Source organism: Anabas testudineus, chromosome 5 (assembly GCF_900324465.2).
Source record: "Anabas testudineus chromosome 5, fAnaTes1.2, whole genome shotgun sequence".
In the NCBI taxonomy this organism is placed as follows: domain Eukaryota; kingdom Metazoa; phylum Chordata; class Actinopteri; order Anabantiformes; family Anabantidae; genus Anabas; species Anabas testudineus.
Genome location: NC_046614.1, coordinates 14,260,736 through 14,277,747, shown reverse-complemented (window position 1 = coordinate 14,277,747; position 17,012 = coordinate 14,260,736). Strand labels below are relative to the sequence as shown.

At 38.2% G+C, this 17,012-nt stretch overlaps 1 protein-coding gene across 1 annotated transcript; it reads right to left on the bottom strand.

Moving 5' to 3' along the window:
* Positions 1-8: 8 nt before the first annotated feature.
* fkbp5 (FKBP prolyl isomerase 5) lies at positions 9-12,655 on the bottom strand. Its single transcript, XM_026346987.1, has 11 exons — positions 12,348-12,655; positions 7,454-7,586; positions 7,192-7,336; positions 6,722-6,864; positions 6,325-6,439; positions 6,064-6,220; positions 3,984-4,074; positions 3,786-3,869; positions 3,517-3,702; positions 3,150-3,389; positions 9-1,954 (listed from the first exon to the last, which is right to left on the bottom strand). The coding sequence occupies exons 2-11, from the start codon at positions 7,556-7,558 to the stop codon at positions 1,853-1,855; spliced, it is 1,368 nt and encodes a 455-aa protein (XP_026202772.1). The 5' UTR covers positions 7,559-7,586; positions 12,348-12,655; the 3' UTR covers positions 9-1,852.
* Positions 12,656-17,012: the final 4,357 nt, after the last annotated feature.

The following is a 17,012-nucleotide window of genomic DNA, read 5'->3' as shown; positions in this document are numbered from 1 at the left end:
CTGATTAGATTTTTTTTTTTTTTTTTTTTACACAAAATGTTTAAGACAGCTATGGTTTTCATTCTGAACCAACCAATGTTTATAAAACATTGTGAGATTATTGTCTGGATTTCATCCAGATAAGTCATGAAACGATAACAGTTGGTTTGACAGTCACCAAAGTTCATCATTGTCCACCATTCACTGACATTCACACATTGGAAAAAAAAATGAAATAGTGAAATAAAGAGACTCCTTTTCTGAGGCAAAAGGAACCCCACAGATGTACAATGATGTAGTTAATCACACCATCGGCGCTGTTAAATGCATGAAATTTGTGAACGGTGCCTAATTTAAACTTGATTTGTGTCCCTCTGCCACCTGCACTCATAGAGTCAATACTAGCGCGTCTGTCCTGTCAGATTGGGTGGTTTCATCATCCCTCCTTTTGTGGGAAGTTTGAATCATGAGGATTTCTGACAGTCACTACAAGTAATGCTGCATGTATTCACTTGTTTAATGCAGATTTTGTGTGCACTGAAGATTGTGCCGTGCTGTTAGCTGACAGAGCCACGTACAATGAGTGCGACAGATATACAGTCCATAAAAACAATGTTGTCATCTGTTCTCACTCCTGCAGAAGCTTGTTTTACTTGATCAACTACAATACCAGACTGTCATTAAAACGTTATGTACTGCTTGATGTGTTGTTGTAGAGAAAATACAAGATGACAACAAATGAGTAATGATCTACCATGCATGCATTCATGAATAAATTATTTTAGTGCATGTTCGTTAACCCATCTTATTAAAACAGTGCCTTATTTTTGCCGAAAACATTTGACTACATTAGAATTGTTTTTCTGTAAATAATCTCTTTACACATCAATTAAAAAAAATGATTTGGCTTTATAGGTAGTAGCTAACCAAATACAGTAAACTGTGATATTGCCAGAATTACACATTTACAGCTGTTTTGGTATTACTTAGTATTTGTACATTTAGTTTGTGCCTTTTTCACACTCTACTCTGTGCCTCTGATGTCCGACATATGGAAACTTGTGCCAGTACTTTAATACAACATTTAATAATTCATGGAGGAACTAGGAGTATGATTCAGTTTTGTTAATTTGCAGATTTGTAGTTTGTTATTAGTCTGTATTTCCAAACTGAATAATTTCAGGTTTGTGTGGACACCTACATTGTGATTATTCATTATGTAGCAATACTTTGTTAAACCTTTTATCCAAAGTACATATTGCACATTTAATAAGTAGTAAATGTTTAAGTCTGAATCCCAAACACCTTTTTATACATGCAGACTGTGGGAATCACACAGTACAGTGGCAGACCTGCACAGCCTGATTATCATCACATCTATGTATTTGAAACTAAATGCATGCGCTTATCACAGCACACTGTGATAGGCACATGCAGCTGCCCAAGAAAATGTTTATTACCAAAGACAAGTCAGAGGTTTGAAACCAGAATATAGTTTTGGAATCTGAAACACACTGGAGGCACAGCTCAACTCTACACAGTAGCCTAATCACAAAGAAAGTGGACTTTTTTTTTTTTTTTTCAAAATGAAAGTTGTGCAAACTAGAAGTGTTCAGTTTGCTGATTCTACAGTACTAAATCCACTGGGAGGTTCATCCTGGCAGTTGCGCAGTCCATGCAACAAGGGCAATGCTGTTTGGCTTGCAAACGTCCCTGCTTAAACTGTTTTATATGCAGGAATGGTAACGCTGGATTTTGGGATAAAGAGGTTTGGATTAGAGGCTTTTATGCGACTTCACTCCTGCCTCTGCTCTGTGGGCTTGGAAAGCCAAGGGAGGCATGTCTTTCTCTTTCTCCCATTCAAATGCCACTGTTACGATGGACAGTCCCGACTTCTCCTCCGTCGTTTAATGCCCACTTCACCATTCATGCTGCTCTTCAGACTCTCATCCCGCCTCCTCCTTGTCAGCCCAGTCTGTTGAAAAGAGACAGTCTTTTAAGAAGCGCAAATTAAAACATTTCACCAAACAGGACATAGTGATGGAGAAAAATATTCTGAAAATTACTAAACTGATTAACTCTACACGTCCCGTGAATCTAGGAAATGCATTTAAAACAACAAAAACTCAAATAAGTTGTTTTAGTAAAAGAAAATCCTCATAGAGGCATGATTTCTTCATTCACTGAGAAAATAAACAAATCCATGAGTGAACACTAGAGGTCAGTAGTATATTACTAAAGGACTAGAAAGGACAGAGGCACACAAGAGGACAAAACACCAGACAATTTATACTGTGAAAATGTAACTGAAATATTAGTAAGAAACAACAAAATCAGCCACATTAATGCAATAAATTTGTTTTTAAGGTAATTAGTATCAAAATATTTTAAAGTACATTTAAATTAGTGGTGGGATGGATCTTCATTTTTATCAGTAATTTATCATACAGTAAATGTATGATAAATAGTTAACTATAAACATGCACAATAATATTAGTCAAATACATTTAAATTTTAGTGACTGTACATAAGGAGGATAAATAAGGCAGCAGGACCAAAGATATCCCACCCCGGTAAATCTACAGTTTGGTGAGTAAGAAATGTGAAAGAAAAATTCTCATTTTCTGGGATACAAAACACAAAACAAAATTCCCTCATAGTTCACATAGTTTGAATAAGTGATTCATTAAAATGTTTCTACTTGTTTTAATGTTAAATCATACAAATACATTTGCTTTTCTCCTGTTGTCGAAAAAATAAATGTCGATGTCAGTGGAAAATTATTACGATGAGTCGTTTTTTCAGCAACACAATATTTTTGTGACAAAACTGTGGAAAACAAGATGATTTCCTAAATGACTGCAAATAACTGCGTGTGTGTGTGTGTGTGTGTGTGTGTGTGTGTGTGTGTGTGTGTGTGTGTGTGTGTGTGTGTGTGTGTGTGTGTGTGTGTTGAGGGCGGTGATGACAACCACATGTTAGTATAAATGACTGTAATTAAATAAGATTAGAGCTAATATGTAATTCACTTAGAAAACAGAAAAGAAAAGAAAAGAAAAGAAAAGAAAAGAAAAGAAAAGAAAAGAAAAGAAAAGAAAAGAAAAGAGCAAAACATAGAAACAAGTGAGACTGCTTTTCAACATTTAGCCAAGAACAGTGCATTTACAGACCTTGGCGTCCCGCTCTGCAAATTTCTGGAACATGTTGGCGTAGGTCTTCTTGTCCTGTTCATGATGTTCCTTAATCTTGTTCTGGCAGTTGGAAATCTGAGCACGAGCCGCTCGATTTGAGGGGTTCACTTGAAGCACTTGCTGAAAGTCTTCCATGGCCAGGCTGAACTCATTTCGGAGGAGACGTGCCTCCCCACGGCGATACAAAGCCTTCTCATTATTCTCATCAAGCTCAATCACCTTGTAAAAAACACATACAGGGTAATTAATTAGAGATATCTCCAGAGCAGCACCAGCTACAGAGGGACACCCTTGTGACATTAAATGGCATTTAGATGTGGACTATGATCAGGGGCGTGAAGCTCACCTTATTGCAATTCTCCACTACTTGTGAGAACTCTTTTATCCGGAGGAAACACAAAGCTAAATTGAGGTGGGCTGTCAAAACAAAGTCCTGAATCCTCTTCTGCTGCTCTCTTCCAGTACCACACTCCATCTCTAACCAGCAGATGATGCGCTGGTACTGGACGAGGGCCTGGTAGTATCGCCCTGCCTAATAACAGACAATTTAAAGCAATTAATGACCATGTGAACAAGAACAAAATCATCTGCTGAGGTAAAAGAGTGAGACTGTACCTTAAAATACTGATTCCCTTTATGTTTCACTCCAACCACCAAATCCAGCTTTTCATTTAAGTCCATTTCCCATGATTCTTTAGCCTTAGGAAAACAAAGTATAACAGAAAGTGAGCAGAACAACACATGTATTGATCTCAATCCACTCTTCTATAATGTAAAATTTAGCTGTTTTTTTCATGAAAAAACAATTCTCACCCTCTGAAAGTCTTTGAGGGTAACTTCATATACAACATCTTTGTCTGGTCCAATTTTGTACTCCGCTTTACCTTCACTTCCAAAACCATACCTGCAAGACAAGAGAAACTGTGAAAAGTCTGTTGGCGATACTGTTCACAGGAGCAATTAGAAACAAAAATAACTGTTAAACCTGTATTTTGGAAAACTTCAGTTCTACATATCATTCAGCCAAACTGGGTACAAGGATAGTGTCAACAGTCAACTCAAACCATTTGACATTTTAGGTACAACAAGAATGTTGTGACAAGTAACAGTGAAAGTTCCCTCATCAAAATTCATAACATTTATAGATATATAAAGGAACATGTTTACAGGAGAGAAAAAAAAGCACTAGAGAAGAGCTTGTTTCAATGAATCTATACTAACAGCACCAGAATGTACAGCAAACAAAGAGGCTGTAAAAAGTATATGTTAGTGACACGGATTATATTCATTATGGCATCAGAAGAAAAACAACACTGATACTGATAAAAAAAAAAGGATTAGAGCAAATATCACTACTGCTATCAGTAGCTGTAATTTGTCTGTATGTTGTTCTGCCAGACTTTCCTGTGTTAGTTTTCTACGTGTGGGCATGTGCTCTGTTAAAATGTTAGTGTCCTATGAGTTCCTGGTACTTATCACCAGTACTTTGTATTGCATTTGCCTGAGGGTATAATGGGGAGGGTTGGCGTAGGCGGGGTTAAGGCAATGATACAATGGGTTTTGGATAGAACAATATGTTCTATTCATTTTTATAACTCTATTATATCTCTATTACATTTATGCTCAAATGTTTGTTTTTTCTTTTAATTAGGAGAATGATGTGAGGCAGGTTTGGTTCGACTGCATGTTCTCTTTTTATGTTTAAAACAGGAACATACATTTTAAAAATGAATAGAGAAATTGATTTAGTTTAGAAAAGCACATAAGTCTGTTTTTATATGATCAGCTCAGAACAGTAAAGAGGAAACAGTAAGCATTTAATAATATTAATTGTCTTTATTTTTTATTTTTCAGTCAGTATCTAGATCACGCATGTTCCTTTATGTATCAAGAGACTGATTTGAAACTTAACATTTAAAATATTCAAGGCAATGTACAGTATATGTAGGTTATTGACTAATACAGTATGTCATTCCCACTAGACCAGGTACCATAATCACACTATTATCGAGCAGACGTTAGCCGTTCAGTGCTCATACTGCTACTGTCAGTGATGTGTCTTCATCCTCTGAGAAGACAGATACAACACTGTTCAATAATATCTGATAATGTGATTAATATCTGATAATGTGATAAAAGTACTGTGGAACTGTGACCACAAAATTTACAAATTTACAAATGATGTACTATGGAAGTAACAGCTGTTTTTAAATGCCTTTTTGTCAGCTAAGACAAACACTACTGCATTTGAGAGTCATCAGATGAAGTTCTAAAATGCAGTTTTCAACTATGGTTGATATGATATGCTTCCTAAGGATGTAATTGTATTTTGGCTTTCAAGTTAGGGAAGGACAATGTTATGACATTTTTGAAGCCTCACTTTTTTCTTTTCTTAGCTGAAGTGAGACGAGATGATAGATACTATTTTTGTGTGCACAATAAGCAGAAAAGTGGAACCTGCAGCCTAGATTGGTCTGTGGCTCTGCCCAAACAAGCCAAACAAAAATCTTCTAACCAGCACCTCTAAACTGTAAACTGTAATTAATACTAATTATATCTATGTTTTTTTTATGTACAAAAACATTTTGTAAAATGTAAAAGCAACTTTGGTTACGTCCAGAGAGGTTCAGACCAAGAAGTGGTCTGCACTCTGTAAAAACCACAACTTGTTTCACACTTAAATTTCTATGACCATTAAACAAAGACAGTTTTAAGGGAGCTGGATTAGGACGAGGCTAGCTGTCTTCTCCCTCTTCAAGTCTTCATGGTAAGCTAAAATAATTAGCTGCTGACTATAGCTTAATATATGTGACAGTGGTTGCCTGACCTAATCTAGCTTGTTGCAAGAATTTGAACAAGCATTTTTTTCTCTTTATTATTTTTAGTCACTTACTTTGGTTTTAAGTAAAGTATACAGCACTCTCCTTTCTGCATTTTGTCCATGGCTCGATCCACTCCCAGAGGAACGCCTTTATCTTCACCCTCACCAACAATAAAGCTGACGTCCCTGCTGTCGAACAGTCGACCACCACAGCTGCCCTCCAAGTGCACTGTGGGACACACATGACAAATCATGACACGATTTAACCTCTGATGTAATCTACTGGATATACGGCCCAATATCAATATTTATCCATGGAGAGAAGAACGTTACCATCAACACTTGCTCCATCGTTGGGATTAGAGTAACCGTCACCTTTGACCTTTATCCTTCTCACGATGCCACCGTCGTCTGTGAGCATCTCTCCCTCGAACTTGAGTAGCTCCATCTGTTTTGTTGCAAACATTTATTTAATCATTCCACTAAAAGCATAATACAAACTTAGCTCTCGAAAACTAGAGTTATGATGTTACAGCAAGTGTGGGAAGAGAATATCAAATGCATGACAAAAAAAACAAGTAGGTGTCATTTAACATTTAAATTGTTTATAACACTTTATAAACATCAACACCTGACACATTCAGACTATCGCAGGCAGTGATGCGCTTTATCATCATCATTTAGATGTATTTTGATGTAGAAGTACAAATAGCACCACTGGAATACATACCTCAAATATTACTGTGGAACTGGGAGGAATTTTGTTGGGGTTTCCAGCAGGTCCATATGCATAATCTGGTTTACAGAGAAATGTGCAAACTTCCCCTTTCTGCATGGACAACACACCAATGTCCCAGGCCCTCAGGACTTGTCCTGCGAGTGGACGGAGCAAAACAATAAGAGAAGATCTTGCTAGTCCTCTGTCTGTTACGTGTGAAGGTGGGGCCAGCAACTGGTTAGCTTAGCTTAGTAAAAACAGTCGCCAGACCATCAGCAGTGACTTGAGGAGCAAATAAATAGTCTGACACATAACCACAAAACCCTCTGCACAACCAGAACTTGTCCTGTTTTCAATTTAGGCTTCTTACAGACACTACAAACATGACTGTACATTATTAGTCTTGTCTTTTAACTCTCAGCTAGAGTTGAAGTACCTCGTTAGGTAACCTAATCTAAAGGACTATGTATAAAGTCACCTACCTTTGCCTACATTGAAGCAAAAAGGTTCTTTGCGATCTCGACTGCAGTCAAACTTCTTCCCACTGAGCAGCTTTCCAGAGTAGTGGACAGTCACTCGGTCCCCAATCATTGGTCGCTCTCCATCTAGTCCCGGATGTTTCACAACCTACAGAGAAAAAGACCAGAGTCCAACATTTTGGGCATAATAGGAGCTGGTAGATCCATAAAGAGACAAAAATCAAAAGTCATTTAGTGTTGAAATTACAGCAGTGACAATAAGTACCTTGATAACTCCTTGGTCTTTATTGGGTGTTACATCAATGCCTTTTGCAGCAAACACGGCTGTGGCTGACTGGGCATCCATTGGCAAATCCTGATCAGTGGTCATTTCTGCGTGTGGGCATCACACAGTAACACTGCGAAAAACATGAACAAGCCTACGTGTTAACAATCTGAGCACCACAAATAACATGTCCTTATGTCTCATGTTTTCACATTGGGACAAACTGGTAACAGGGAAAATGACACATGCAACAGCTCTAATGTGTGGATTTTGATTCACAAATCATCATCTTAGACAAGAGCATCACACTAAATATTACGTTTCCCTTAAATTATGTAACTTGTAGCTATTTAAGTACACATCTTGTAAATTCATGTACTCCCCTCAAGATACGGTTTTGCTGCATTAACACTGGTCCTAGTTGTATGTGAAACTTTACTTTGCACTGGAGATGACTTTATATCACACCTTGTCTGATCCCCCACAGATGAAGCAATTACATAACCACAAATCTATGTAAAATGCACAGTTGCTTACTTTCATTTCATCTTGTAACAAGCTACACTACTACTAAGGTACAGTGTGTTCAGGACTGTCATTTTATGGCCTTTTGACAATATGTAAATAGGACCTGGATGAATTCACCAAATGATATCTGCAGTACAGTAGAAGCTCATTTAGATATCTGCACTGTTCATTTTTAGGAGTTATAAGCATTCGTCTGCTTTGTGAAATCATCGGACGCGCAAGAAAAGTGTGGGCTCAACTCCACTCACACACACTCACTGATGAAGCTGCGCCATCACAAATTCAACTCATTTAAATCATGTATGTCTCTCAATGTGTGTGAGAGGCAGGTGAAAATCTTAAATGCGATCACACTGGTAACAAAATATGTACCTGTTGTGGCTTTCAAGCTGTTACATAAAAGTGATCCAGTTTTTTTAACAGGCCTCCAATTTTATGAAAGTAATATCCACATTTATCCTCTAAAACCTCATAAATTAAAACTGACCCACTGTTGGGTCAATGCTGCACCAACATAGGGTTACATTTACCCAGTACTATGGGTGGAAAATTACCCATGGGTAGAAAATGGGTTCTTTTGATCCAGTGACCCAGTGGTGATATATAAATAAACTAACACTGGGTCACAACAACCCAGTAGTCCCACTGGTGCTTTTTCATAATGTATCATTAACTTATCTATATTAAAGAATTATGTCAAAAGCCTACATTTGCTTTTTGTGTACTTTTTCTATGTCATAGAAATGTCACAGAAACAGACAGACAAAACAGACAAATAAGCTCAGTCATTATTAGAACAAGTACAAATACATCGTCATGTTCAAGAAGCAGAATTATGATTGTTGGTGCCTTACTTTGAAAAACACAAAAGCTTTTTTTCTAATAAATAAAAGACCCAACACAAACAGCTTAAAGAATATGTGCAGCTTATGAACTATAGTATCTGATTAAAGAATAACTAAAGAAGACTAGCAAGAATGTCAGAATATCTGACCATTAGATACTTGGCTAGTTTTTGGTCTGTATAAATATTGCTGGTTTAAGACCCAGACATTTGATGCTCTGTGCTTTCACACAAACAGATAAAAACAGAAATGTGTCAAATTTTTTTTAACATTAGATGAAGAATTTTAATATTAACAAAAACAAAACAAGCAAGTACAGTTTAGAGTCAGACAGAACCTGGGGGGAGTTTTTCCTGTTCTGATTCAGGGGACTAAGGACAGAGGGTGACATATGTTGCACATTTTGAAAAGCCTCGTGAGGCAAATCTGCTCCGTGCTACGGTTGCTGGTACCAAAAAATGTAGTGAGACTTGACACCGAGCCCTGACACACTGACAGACAGGCACACAGACATATTACTCATGTTTGCTGCCTCTGTCTCACACATTCATGTAGAAGAAAGAATTTCACCAGCAGCTTCGCCAGAGCAATAAAACTGTAATGACCTGTTGGTGTTGGAGCTGCTAAACGCTGCCTCTTTCATCAGAGCAGCAATGGTTGTCGACATGCATAATTACTGCCTCGGTACACGTGGCTGCAGGCATTTTCAGTCTGCTCTTGCACAATAATCTTGACATTGTTTGCAAACAATGAAAAAGCCAGTTGTTAGCCAGTTAGTTATGTGCCCAAGCTGGCAAACACTATTCGGTGATTGTTATCACACGCAACGACTAAGATGTTAACACTTGCTCACATAGCGTCAGATGACAGGTGTTCTGGGACTGTGTCGGGATGTTATAGGCACGTTCGGCTGGACTCACGAAGTATGATTACAAATAAAAACATATGTGATGTGACACAAAACAAAGCGGAAGGCATTCCTTTAAAACATTTCTAACTTACAAAAGAAGTAGGCTACAACATTTCACGTTCAAAGCAGGTTCATTATCAGATACACACATCTCAAGCCAAATTAATGTAAGCCAAGCAGAAAATGTTACATGCTGATAACCCACCAGGTAAATGAGGTTTATATAAAGACAGTGTTTTGTTTGTGTTGTCAGTGTTTGTCTATGTAGTAACTATATAAATAAAGATAAGCGAGTAGCCAATGTCGCAAGCACAACTTTTATCACATCACACCTTCGACCATCATTCAAGCTCCTGGAGCACTGGAGATCGTTAAGGACAAGTTTAGGTACACACGGACCTTCTCTGCTCTATTTGCCCTATTTATATCGCATTTAAATCAGCTTTTTATTTGGCAGCCTAAGTCGACTCATACTCATATTTACTGCAAAAGCTAAGGGGAATAATGTGGCTACTTAACATTTCCACGCAGATGATTTAAGGCTTTGCTCAAGGCGGTGTGATCTGACAGTGAGGAACAGCAGGTCTCACTAACAAATCGTTTTTCTAGATTTTTCCATCAGTTGACTTTCACACTGTGTTCCTAAAAGGCCTGTAAATATGAATATTAAGCAAGATCTTGGCGTGTAATGTACTATAATGTTAATATGCTCATAAATATTGAGGGAAAAATAGATTTTAACATCATTTTTTGATCTTAAGAGCAGTAAGAGCTCAGGCCAGTCATGCCTTAAACCACAGGGTAAAACCATTGAGATGTTTTTTAATGATATCGGGTCAATTTCTTCTGCTTCTTCAATTCTGTGTCACCCTCAAAGATTAAGTAACTCTTCAACGCTAGCACAAGCACAAAATGTCCATCTCCTCTGCAGCTACACCTTGTCTTGTGTGTTTTAAATTTCATGGTTTTCATTTTAGATGTAACTCTGTGTCTGTGTGTGAGTGTGTGTGTGTATGAGTGTGTGTGTGTGTGTCTGAACAAAATGTTCCTTCTATTCACAGTTCCCCGCTGGCAAAGCCTGATGGTGTTCACCAATCTAAGACCCCCTCACATACAAGCCAGCTTACATTTTTTGGATGAAGACAAGCATATTGTAATTAGTCAAACTGACCACACCTTCACTTTTACATTAACACATGGTTTTAAATGAAATAAAGCAAGTGGAGTAGCACATAGAGAATCACCATCATTACTGAAATCACACAATTAAAAGTTGCTCATTCCACCAGGTTTGTCATTTAACTTTGCAGTTTTTCCTCTGTGAAAATAGTATTTATAACAAAAGGCAAAGTAGCTACAAATAGTTATGACACAGATAAGATGACATGTAGGCTACATGTACCTAAACTCAGATACCCTGCGTAGGAATGCAGGAACAGACTACAACGAGGCAAAGACCATGGCCACAGTGTATAGATGTGTACATTCTGTTTCACATCTGTACTGCTGATTCATATATGTACATGTGAGTACACAATGTTCGTGACAAATCTTAAACACAGACGTCCTTAAGCGGAGCATTATCTGATATGGGAGACTCTCTTTTAGCCCCACCAATACATCACAGGGTGTTTAAAAGCAAAAAAAAAAAAAAAAAAGACAAGATGGCAAAGTTGCCTTTTGTCTATGTCTCTTTTTGAGAATGTTGCACTGTGCAGCTTGGTGCTGTACGTACTCTGGACGTGAAATGACTTAGCAAAACCTTAAACTATTTTTGTCATGTTTTTGGCCAAGGTAAAGAGCTCGTCACCCTTGACTTTGCTCGTCAGTGTATTTGGACGAGAGGTTATGTATCTTCACAAATATCTCCCTAAGACAGTCTGCCAGTCATCTCTGGGACTTTGCCTCAGCCCATATGCATTTCAGTAGGCCTGTGTTTCCATCTCACCCCCTCATCTAAATGCAAAATCCATGTGTGATAACAGCTGTATTTAAGTTATTCAGAGGCTACCTTTACACCCTGTAATGCACACTTTGCTCCAGAGTGAATAACAATCAGCATCAGCAAAATGAACTACAATTAATGTTACTCATTCTCCGAAACATAGTTATACAGTACGGCCTGTCATTTATGAAGATACACCTAAGCCTAAAGGGATTCTGGATATAAACTGTTGTCCTCATCCGCCTCCACTGGGAGCCACAGCCAAATGCCACATTCACATACACACTCACCTATAAAGACACACACACACAGACACACACACACACACACACGGAGGGAGTCTTATCAGCCCCTATTTTCCAGAGCTGTAACCTCAAATGTCCCCACACATGTTCAACATTAACATCCAACCCATTACACCTTACAACAAGACAACCTCAGCTGCACATCTAGGTTTTTTATTTTGTTTTGTTTTGTTTTTTTTTTTTTGTCACTATCTAGTTTCATGCTCCAGACAAAGGGTACATCTTTATAATGTAGAACAAGTGTCCCTTTAACTCAGCCAGGCATGTACAGAAAGCACCAGAAAGCCGGTAAGCCCTATGTCTTAATTAACTCCTCAAGTAAGTCTTAAAGCAACAGAATAAAGGAAATTATAACACTTACATATCCTTGCGCTCCTGTTTTGAAATTCTTGACCCGCTGAAATCTCCACCACGCGTCTATTCGTCCAAATTCAAGAGCGCCTCTCTCATCTAACATCCAGGGTACTTCATGTTCTGCCTTTGTGATTAGTATGTGCCGCTGTTTTTGTCTCCCCCCCCTCCTCCTCTCCTCTCCTCTCCTCTCCTCTCCTCTCCTCTCCTCTCCTCTCCTGCCTTTATCTGTGCGCTCTGCAGACGCGCCGGTGTAGCAGCCACATGGAGCTCAGACTTCAAAATGACACTGGAGTGAAAGAGAGGCGGACACACAGAGAGCATAAAAAGACAGAGAGAGAGAGAGAGAGAGAGCAGAGTTGTAGGAGGGCGTTTAGTGTAAAATTAAGGGCAGGTCTTGGAGAGCAGCCACAAAGTAACACAATGTTCCGGCTGTACTGTAGCTGTGCCGCTGCCGCTGCTGATGAGAACACTGTGTTCCAATAGACACCCTGACCTGTAACCCGTTCTGTGCCGAGCAGGCCGGGAACAGCCTGTACCGCAGCAGGCTGTCCTCTCCGCTCAGCTGACAACACATATCATCAACACTGCCGTGCACCAGCCTGCAACACACACACACACACACACGCACGCACATGCTCACACACACACACACACACACACATACACGGGGCGTGTAGGCACCGAAATAAAAGCACAACTCACAGCGCGGTAAGACGCGCAGCGACACGGATTACTGTTTCAGTAGGAGACGGTAAAAACTGCTTTTTATTTTTACTGACCGGACGGTTTTTTTTAATGCTTTAAGTGGTGTTTCTGTAACTTATGTGAAGGTAGGGATTTTTTTAAAGCGTGTTTTAATGTTTGCTTTCTAGCGTCAGTGGCCTGGTTGCACTTGCTTGGGGGTTAATTTCAGTGTGAATTGGGATTTTTACTGGGTGTCACTTGTTACCCCCAGAAAACTGTGTTTATATTGCTGCAAGTATTAAAATCCTGTATGTAAAGGTTGAAATACTGCAATAAAAATACTATTACAAGAGAAACATGCACAAGCCATAATTTGGACTTGATTAAATGTGCATACATTTATTAAAATGACTCACCAAGAAGGATAGTTGGTGTATTAAGTAGCCTAATAAACACGTGTTTTTGTAATTTGAGGAAGTGTAATTTGTAGAGTTAATTCTTAATATACAAAGAAAATATTAGCAGAATGTCAAAACTTTAAGTTCACAAGTTTTCACCTCCCACTCTACCTGGTTCTGTAGTCTAATTATGTTCTCCCTTGGAAGTACAAGTAAATATTAAGGCATTTACAGTGAACAATTGTCACTAATAAAGTATTAAATGACTACTTAAGGTGTCTGAGTAACCACTCCAAGATAATAATTTCAAATAAGACTGGAAATGAATAATTAATCATATAACTGTTATGTCCGACAATAAATATCAGTAAAATGTTAGTAAGTAAAGTAAAAACTGAAAAGGAAAGTACCAGCATGTCAGTAAACCATAACCAAAATATGTTTGGTTACTTCCCACCTTAATCCCTTAGGCTACCTGTCATTGTTAATTTAATCATCCTAATGAGATCAGATAACAAATATTAAGCACAGGCATGTATTTATAAAAGTATAATTAATGCTGTAATTAAAAGGACTTACTGAAGAAGTAATAAACAGTGTGTTCAGTTTAATTACTTAATTATACGGTTTGATAATTGTCATTAGGAAAAACAATAAAAAAGAGGAACTTCCTGTTCTAGAGTCAAAGATGAAAACCATTGGGAATTAGTAAAGAGCTCACAACTTTACTTATAAGTAAACATGTTTATTTCCTTCCTTACTGACCTGTTAGTGTAACTTAATTCTTTTTTCTAAGTTAGATGTGTTCAGGATTAGAAAGGTATTTGGTGTAAGTGCAGTTCCTGTCAACTTTGTAATAAAGTAATAAACCTGTGCCAGGTGTTATCATGGGCAATTAGTGCTTGTAATTGTGGGAAGAAACATGAGTTCTCATTTTGCAAGTAAAATCTTAATCTGCAAAGAAAACACTGAAGCTATTTGTGTGCACGTGTGCAATGTTGCAACAAACCCTTTATAAAGGTAATGGAATGGATGAATATATCATGAGGAGTTTTGGCTAAAATGTCCTAATTATTATCAAATGATTGGACGTGTGCAGGGTTTGGGTCTGCACAGCATGTTTGTAGTATGCAGTATTAGTCTGGACGTGTGGATTTTGTCTGTATATATTTGTGCTACACTTTAAAGAAAGAGTATTTTACCAATGGTTGAATACAAGTTGAGATGTTTTAAAAATGAAAACTCATGCTGAGATTCTCTTTGATGAACTCAAAGAGCTCTAACTGCAGCAGGACTTCTACTTTGTGGAAATGTGCAGGAGCAGCCGAATTTCCCATAAAAGTCATAAAATATTTTTACTGCTTCGCTTTTATGGTCTGAGGATACTGATATTGTATGTTGTTATACCCATATACAGATGTTTGTTGTACACAGTGTTTTATTGCTGCTATCTGTGTTCATCATACCTTTGCATTAAAATGTTTAAAAACCCAAATATGTGACATCAGTTCTTGGTGTGTGCATCTCTGTGGCACTAACAGAAACAAAACAGCCACTTCATGTGCAGAACTTAAACCTCTGTCCGTTCCTTGTGCTTTCAGGCAGTTTTTATTGCAGCTTACTAGTTACTACTTACTAGAATCCCACAGTCATAGATGGTAAAGACGCTGACTGTCCACACTGATGGCAGATGGCCAGGCCAGCTATTGAGGGGAACATAATGATCCCATTAATTATAAAGGTGACATAACAACACAGGCAAACCTGACTGCAAATCCGCTCAGATGCTGTCACCCTGATGAGTAATCTTCTGAGCACTCACTTATCGGAAGAAAGTGGGTTTCACACCTAGTCACGTTTGAACATTTTATTTACATTCAGAGCAGAAAGTAGCACAGACGCCGAACAACCGCGTTGTTGTGATCTAATAGCCCAAGCAGCCTTCGCCACCTGCAACGCAGCCCACCTGCTGCTAATAACAATAAGCCCACACAGCATCAATTTTCTTTTAACTAAACTCGTTGAGATGGTTGACTGCAGCTCATGCAGACATTTGTTTATTTTCCTAACCTCTTGGCCTGGTAGCTTTGTTGGTTCTTCCTCCAGCTTGTATGCTAAAGTTGAGATCAAAAAAAGAAACCAAAGTGACCTTAGCTGAACTGAAATGCATGAATAGATTTTTTTATTGACACATGGTCGGAGCTGGTGTTTCCTTCCTGAAACACGGTGAACATCTTGTTTCTTTTCTGGTTAAACCACCGACCCGGTAGGAAACAGGAAAATTAGATGGTTGAGGTTGTTCGAAAAGGCTAACTTAGCAAAATGTTCACTAAAAAGGACATGTCTTCATGTTAAAACGGTCTTCCTGGTAATTGGTTAACACGTTTGTTGTTGTATGTTGTATGTAGTACTACAGTCTGACAGACAGTCGTGAGAATATGTCAGTCTGACTGAGTGTCTCAGTGTAACCAGAAGCACGCGTCTGAGTTCATACAGGGATACAGGCTGCACAGTCATCAGGAAGTGAAACAGAACAGAATGTGCTGTACTAATCTGATTGAAAAACACTGCCCAGAGTGGATGCACGAAAAAAATAGATGTTTCATTTAAACAGCTAAAAGGAGAATCCTGCAACACAAGGGGGATACGCACAAAGAAAACTATCTAATCCTAACCCTGGCGATTTAAAAGACCAGTGAGGATAAGGTTAGAGGAGGACTGTCCCTCACAAACATGCACACTTCAACTAAAATAACGCTGAGTAACGTAATGCTCTTTGTTTGTGTTCTAGGCATCCGCGTTACGTACATTTGAGTAATCTCCTGAGTGATCCCATTTATCCATGAACCTTTGCCCCATGAAGCAAGAGTTCTTTACTGTTCCTCAGCCGTGGACCCTAAATAAATGACAAAAACTTGGACTCTAAAAGATTTTATTTCCTTAGATCATCAGTAAAGATGAGTGTTTTAAAAATAACATTGAAATCATGACGATCGAGATTAAATTCATGTGACGTTTGTGGTCACACCGTACATTCATAAGCCTGTGTGTATTTAAAGAGAAGATATGTAGCAACATACTATAAATATCATTTGGTGCAACATTCATTCGAAGTTGTTATGTTTGCTGCAGGTTGGTTTGGTTGTTTGGTATCTTTGGCACCTTGTTACGCTCATGCCTGATGGCTCCACAGTTAGATTAGACGAGTGAAAGTCTTCCAGATGTGCGGCTCCTTTTGTCTTGATGCTTTTATGTTTTGTCTGACGTTTTGTCAGTTCATACTTTTTAACTCATTTTACTTTTAAAAGACAAAGAAACTTAATTTCTATGATGAGTTTGCAGGTCTGGACATCACTTAACTCAAACAATGCTTAAGGAATTTTAGCAATTTTATGACTATTGCAAATAAATGTGAACTGAACTATTTCAGAAAATGATGCATATTCCACTTCTGCATATTGATTTGAATGTGGTCTCTGTATACAGTATGTGATTGGTGTTGATGCAACATTTTATGCCCCCTCAAAAAACCAACCTAATATGTTTTTTCATATTTCTACAGAGATGTGTTTCTACAGATTATTGCAGGA

What these genes read in the sequence shown, in the direction of transcription:
- fkbp5 (XM_026346987.1), bottom strand. Translation starts at nt 7,558, where the DNA reads ATGACCACTGATCAGGATTTGCCAATGGATGCCCAGTCAGCCACAGCC. An exon ending in TTGCTTCAATGTAGGCAAAG is followed by an intron (nt 6,865 to 7,191) that starts GTAGGTGACTTT and finishes GTCCACTCGCAG; the next exon opens with GACAAGTCCTGAGGGCCTGG. An exon ending in TAGTGGAGAATTGCAATAAG is followed by an intron (nt 3,390 to 3,516) that starts GTGAGCTTCACG and finishes GTTTTTTACAAG; the next exon opens with GTGATTGAGCTTGATGAGAA.